Source organism: Buceros rhinoceros, unplaced genomic scaffold (assembly GCF_000710305.1).
Source record: "Buceros rhinoceros silvestris isolate BGI_N320 unplaced genomic scaffold, ASM71030v1 scaffold37728, whole genome shotgun sequence".
NCBI classification, from domain to species: Eukaryota; Metazoa; Chordata; class Aves; order Bucerotiformes; family Bucerotidae; genus Buceros; species Buceros rhinoceros.
In genome coordinates, this window is record NW_010429279.1 from 1 (window position 1) to 6,820 (window position 6,820).

The 6,820-nt window shown below is 37.7% G+C and overlaps 1 protein-coding gene across 1 annotated transcript in view; it reads left to right on the plus strand.

The window, feature by feature from the left end:
* The first annotated feature begins 1,278 nt into the window (after positions 1-1,278).
* Positions 1,279-6,820, plus strand: part of DDX59 (DEAD (Asp-Glu-Ala-Asp) box polypeptide 59) — an 8,371-nt gene continuing 2,829 nt past the window's right edge. The window contains exons 1-5 of the mRNA XM_010142589.1: positions 1,279-2,097; positions 4,357-4,524; positions 5,070-5,159; positions 5,529-5,780; positions 6,643-6,795. Coding sequence (XP_010140891.1) covers positions 1,279-2,097; positions 4,357-4,524; positions 5,070-5,159; positions 5,529-5,780; positions 6,643-6,795 — 1,482 coding nt within the window. The remainder of the gene's footprint in view (positions 2,098-4,356; positions 4,525-5,069; positions 5,160-5,528; positions 5,781-6,642; positions 6,796-6,820) is intronic.

Sequence of the window (6,820 nt, forward strand, 5' to 3'; positions counted from 1 at the left end):
GGCAGGAGAGGAGTCTGCGTGGTGCCCGGGAACCCCGCGGGCAGGAGCTTCACACCGAGGTCACGGCCGGCGGCAGGACCGGACCCTCCCGAGGAGCCCGTTAGGGTTACCGTGTTTTCCGTCGGCCTGGAACTAACTCCCCGTGCGCACGGTTTGGGTCCCTGACCTGAAAGGCTAAAGAGTTTGTAAAGAGGTTTGTTGTGGGAAGCTCTCATTAGGGCCCAAAAATGAAGTGGTGAGACGTGGCTTCTGATCCGACAGCGTGGGAGAGCGATCTCCGTGCTGGCACCTGGGGTCTGCCCGCGGGTTTCGGTCAGCAGGGCGCGTCTGACCGGTGAGCTCCTGCTGATGCTGCTCATCTCTCTGTATTGCTGTGAGTTGTTTAGAAAAAGGTGTTTATAAACACAGAGACAGCTTTGTCTATTTTTAGAAAGCTGATGTAAAACATTGATAGAGACTAGTAAGCACAGTACAGTTAATTCAGAATAAGAGTACGGTGTTTTGTGTATTGTACCGATTATACAGTAGCAAACGATTGGTGAGAACTTCTGACGCTTTCAGAGTGAAGTACAGAAAGTTCAGAGTGTAAAAGTTATGGTTACTTAGGGATACTTAATTTGGCTTCCTTGTATTACCGTAGAGATTTGGCGAATTGGTCATTTAGGTCTTCGCTTTTTATTTGACACCCTGAACAAACAGAGCTGGACTCTGGACAGATCTCAAAGTTTATGTAAAGCCTTTTGAAATATGAATGGACTTTGAAAAGGATAGCAAAAGGAGTGGTCTTGGGTGGGTCATCAATTTTCAAAATCGATTATTTTGTTTGTTTCTCATAGGTTAAAAGACTGCATGTTTTGCCTCTGTATCTCTTCGTATATCTCTTCTGTATCCCTTCATCTATATAATCTTAATAACAACTAAACTCCCCAAAGATTTAAATACAACCAACTCTTAAAATGGATAAATTTCCAGACAGATAGTGAAAATAAAAATTTTTTATTAAACTGCAGATGTCTAGTACTGAAAACTAACTGTAGGTGGAACTTTCTGTATTGTTCCGTGCTTCTGTTAAAAGTATTGCTTTACTCTGCATCAACGTTGTTAAGACAAAGATCATTCTTTAACAAGGCAGTTTCTAGTTTTTTTGAGGGATTGAGAGTTAGTTTCTAGGTTTGCAAGACTAGACTTTAATTTTTTTATGGTGACAGTAAAATGTACCTTTCTCAGTGGTAGTAATTTCTGACAACTGTAACAATTTTCTTTCTAGCGTACTGAAGCATGTTTTTACCAAGATCCGTTAAAGTCAAGAGGACCGCTGATGAGGACAAAAGCTGTACAGCTAAGAAAAAGAAATTATCTTCTGGAGAATCTTTTCTAGAGGAGACTACTTTGTTCCAAGACTGTAAGTCAGTTAGAACAGAAACTTCTGCTTCAAGATGCAATTTGAATGAAGCTGTACAAGAACACAGAGAAGCTGTAGCTGGAGACCTTGGTGTTGCGAACAAAACTTTAGGAAAGGACAGCCAAAATAGTGATGAAGAGACCTCTTCGGAAGAACCCATAAAATCCTTCAGCAAATCTCAGCGTTGGGCAGAACCCGGAGAACCCGTATGTGTTGTATGTGGTCGCTATGGAGAGTATATCTGTGATAAAACAGATGAAGATGTTTGTAGCTTGGAATGTAAAGCCAAACACCTTCTACAAATTCAAGCAAAAGAAAAAAAGCTGAAATCTGATCAACTCACAAAAGCAGAATCTCAAGCAGAAACTCACCTGCTTAATACACCTTATTTCTACAAAGATCATTCCTTTATTTTAGGTTTGCGAGATGAACAGATCGAGAACCTTAAACTGCAGCTAGGGATTGCTGTCCAGGGCCAGCAAGTGCCAAGACCTATCGTAGAGTTTGAACACTGTGGTTTTCCTGAAACTTTAAACCGTAATTTAAAGAATTCTGGCTATGACGTCCCAACTCCCATCCAAATGCAAATGATCCCTGTTGGACTCTTAGGGAGGGATATTGTGGCTAGCGCAGACACGGGCTCCGGAAAAACAGCAGCCTTTCTACTGCCTGTTATCGTGAAAGTTTTGACAGAGGTAATGAAACTTAGTGTGTTTAGAGAAAGTGGTTTGCAGCTTTGTCTCTTGGATTCCCAGTGTAACTGAGAACATAATTGCAGTGGTTTTTATTGACATTCAGGAATTTATTTTCCTTTTGCTTGATGGCGCATTGGTTCCTGGAGGGTGGGAGTGCTGATTATTTTTAATGACTTTGAATGCTTTTTGACTTTGATCAGGAGATAAAGCAACGCTATTAATACTATCTAGTATACGGTTTCTCCTTGTTAAGAAAGGCAATTGAACTCTGTGGTAAACTTCCTAAACTACTTAAAATAGAAAGTGAAAATAACTCCAGACCATCTGCAAGTTGTTCCCATGTCTTGGTATATCAGATGGCTGAAAGAGTTCTTTTTGGCATTTGTGCAATTTCACAGAGTAATTTCTGTTGGAATATTTTCAGATGGCCATCAGATAACTACAGGAATTTGGGATAATACAATTTCTGAAATCTTTTAGTTATACAGCCTCCCCTTGTGATACTGTCAGAAAAAGCAATTAGGAAGACTAGCTTCGTAAGGATGTGAATGTATGATGAGAAGTAGTGCCAGGTATGTTCTGTACCCTGTGTGTGGTTCAGTACTGCTCTTTGCTTTAGTGGTTTTATTCAGAAGGAGATGCATAAGAATATATTTGAAAATTCTGGACCTCATTCTAGCTGATGTTTTGTACTGCTTAGATGCATTTATAGAGATATATACACACACAAACACAAACGTGTGTGCATGTTTATTTTTTTTCAAATTGTTAATTTAAAGGTTATTTAGGTAACTATTTTAGTCTTTGAAGTACTATAGCATTAGTTTAAGAATGGGTTCGTTATATAGGAGCATTTAAGAACAGGAGGATTACACTCCAGTACCTCCTCTGTCTGATTATCATTAAAGTCTGCAAGACAGTTACATGCTTATAATAACATGAACGAAATCGGAGTCTTAATGAATAGTACTTAATTTCTCTACATGATCTTTCTCATTTTTCATCTTTAGGGTACTTTACAAGTTAATGTATCTTTCAGTAAATAATTTTGTTGTTTAAATTAATTTTAATTTTTAATGTAAAAGAGAGATGAGGTGTTAAGATCACATGGGATATTTGGCGGTTCCTGGCTTCTCCACATCTACATAGATACCTTATTTTGTGGTGGTGAGGTTGCCCACTTAAACAATTCAGAAAGCCCTTCTTGACAAGTATTTAACTATGTAGTTCCTCTGATGGTGCAGTGGGAAAGGAGCAACCTCCTACTGTTGGTCACTTGTAAATATTCCAGTTGGAGGCCGGGAAGAAACCCATACCATCCAGAAAACTGTTAAGTGGATAATTGTAGTATCAATATAGGCAAGATCTTTGTTTATTTGCTGTAGAGTTCAGTATTAGTTGAATAATGTGTCCTGGAGCTAGACCGTTGCTGATCTGACTAGTTGTTCTGTTCGTAGACCTTGTGTTCTTTTTATGTTGGTGTGTGTTAACTGGTGTTGGGAACCTATATTAATCTGGGAGGAATCATCATCCTGTAATTTCATGTTTTCTGGGTCGCACAAGTATCAGTGAGGTGATAATTTGGTTGAAGACCCTTATATAAGGAACAACAACAACAAAAATTAAGACTGTACAACTTCAATGACTCACCTCTACCTGGCTGACTAGTAGTGAGTCAGAGGGGCTGTTAATTTTGCTTTTAAATCTCAGGAACATAAGTTTTTGCTGTATAAAGTTCCTATCACTGCTTATCTTCTCTGGCTGATACTTAATGTTTTTACTTAGTGGTGTGCAAGGCAGTAAAGGGAAATAGTCTGTTCCTATTCTACCAAGACTTCTAAAACCTACTTTTTTATGATTTCTAGATTCAACTGGCATCCTCTGTTTTGAATTCGTGTCAATTTATTCTGGATCTCTGTTACAGATTCAGTGCAATAGCTAAACCAGAAAAATGCCTACTAGCTTCCTGAACTTTTTTGTGTTCAGGAAGCTATTCTAATAGCTTACTTACACATGCATTACATTTTTGTTTTCAGTGGTTGAATAATTGAGGGATAGACTTCCTTGGCCTGCATTGTTAAAGGTACAATCCCTTTCTACCTTCTGTCTTCAGATAGAAAGGGTATTAGCAGTCTATTTTATCCACAGTAGCTGCACTACCTAATTCATACTTTAATATTGGGAGATTTAATCTTGAAAACTTTTCATCTAAATAATAAAGCAATTCCATGTTTAACAGATTTCTCCCCCTCCTTCTAGACAGAAACTCCATCTGCCCTTATTTTGGCACCAACAAGGGAATTAGCAATTCAGATAGAGAGACAAGCTAAGGAACTGATGGCTGGTTTACCAAACATGAGAACAGTTCTCCTGGTAGGAGGTTTGCCACTGCCACCACAGCTTCACCGTCTGAAGCAAAGTGTTAAGGTAAGGACTATAGGTGGGAAGATCCCAGCGTGGGGAGTTATGTTTTCATGATGTTCAAAAAGAAAAATGTTACTGTTGATGTGTATGGACACACAAAGATGTGTTTTTTTCCTGAGTCTAAACTGCTAAAAGAATTGTTAGTTCTTGAAAATTTTACAGTACTACAAGTAATTTTGTAATAAATTTTGACTTCTGATTGAACGTATAATAGCGTCTTTTGGTTTTACAAAGTTTCATGTTTTCAAAAACTGAAATATGCCATTTCATTAGACAAGGAGGTATCATTCGCAGTGAAAATAGTTAATTTCTAATGCAGATTACATTGCTTGTATTAGAGTTCATTAGAGTTCTAAAAGGTTCATTTCCTTTTGACACGTCATAATTTATTAAGTTATCTATAAGAGTTGTACGATTTATTTGAATGCAAGTAATTGTATTAATTAGTGCTCTTCTTACCTTTGTTTGTGCTGTTTTTCTAGGCCAGTAATCTGTCCTTTCATGGAATTTCTAACTCCTGGGGTTTTGTTTTGGTTTGTTTTTCTTAGGTTATAATAGCGACACCTGGAAGACTTCTTGAGATTCTAAAGCAAAGTTCTGTTCAGCTGCATGGCATAAAAATTGTAGTGGTGGATGAAGTAAGTTTTTTAGTGATGAGGTGCTTGAAGAGCCAGTGTGAGTGGCTAGTCTAACTGATGAAAAATACAGAGTGTTTTTTATAAAAATACAGTATAGTTCTTAAGAGAAAAAAAGAATTTAACAGAATTTGAAGAATGCGTGTTCTGTTGGCTATAAAGACTTTGGTACCTGACAGGGTAATGCTGCTAGTCCAGTATGGACCATTTGTTTTGAATATTCTCACTTAGCTTTTCACCTGATGGAAAATACTCTTGCATTTGGATTATTACATGTGCTAATCATATGTGTTATGATTTGTCTGACAATTCAAGTTCAAGATTCTGCTGTTTATGGAAAAATCTGCTACAAGTCTAGTATTTTTCACTTAGGTGGATACCATGCTAAAAATGGGTTTCCAGCAGCAAGTGTTGGATATTTTGGAAGACATTTCTCACGATCATCAAACCATACTGGTTTCAGCCACAATTCCAGTGGGCATTGAACACTTAGCAAATCAGCTTCTGCACAATTTTGTAAGAATAACAATTGGAGAAAAGAATCTGCCATGTTCCAATGTTCGCCAAATTATTTTGTGGGTAGAAGAACCATCTAAAAAGAAAAAGCTCTTTGAAATACTAAATGTAAGTGTAATATTATTCTTATAATAACAACGTCTAAAATTTGTCATGTCTTTATTGGGTTCTCATCTTTAATTCTGATCTGTATGTAGTGAAGAGGTAGAGGGAGGTTAAGCATGTAACTGCACTAACGAGTTCAGTAGTTCTGCAGTAAGAGCTTTAAGGGCAATTTTGGGGATAACTCCACCCCCATCGCTTACACCTTCTTCTGTGCAGCTGCAAACTAGATTCCTGAGCTGGGATCCAAGTTCAGAATTACAGTTTTGATAATTTTTTTGTTATTCCCAGGATGGCATCCCAGAGATGTGTTCTGGTTATTTGTGAGTGGTAGAGAAACAAGACTTGCTTAAACTGTTATACCTGCTTTATGGCCTAGGAGTGGCCTGTCATTTTAACAGTTATTAAAGGAACAAGTGAGAAAGCTAATTGAGTTCCTTCTTGAATTTTCTCTGTATGAATAAGAACATACTCATAAAAATTATGAGTACTTCAGGGAGGAATTTGAGAGTCTTGGCTAAGGTTATCCAAGAAGAATCGTTAACTGAACCTCAGAATTTAAAAGAAAATCAGAATTATTATGTAACATTTAAAGAAACAGAAAAGAAAGCTTCTGATTTCTAAAAAATGCATGTATCGATAGAAACCTGGGTTCTGATTCTACAAATCATGATATGTTTATGATGTACAGATTTGTATAGTTTCATGGCTGGTATCTTGTTCCTTTTTATGTAGAGTTTAAAAACTTTATTCATCTGAAAGTCTTGTTAATATTAGGGATAATGGGCAGAAGAAAATGAATCCCAGTTGATGATGATGAGCAGCAAACTGTTGTAACAGCTCTTACAGAAACGGTTTCATTTTACAGGATAAGAAGCTCTTCAAGCCTCCAGTGTTGGTATTTGTGGACTGTAAGCTAGGAGCAGATCTGTTGAGTGATGCTGTTCATAAGATCACAGGTTTGCAGTGTACAGCTATGCATTCGGAAAAGTCTCAGGTGGAAAGGACAGACATACTACAGGTTCGTACCTCCTAAAGTTATTGGG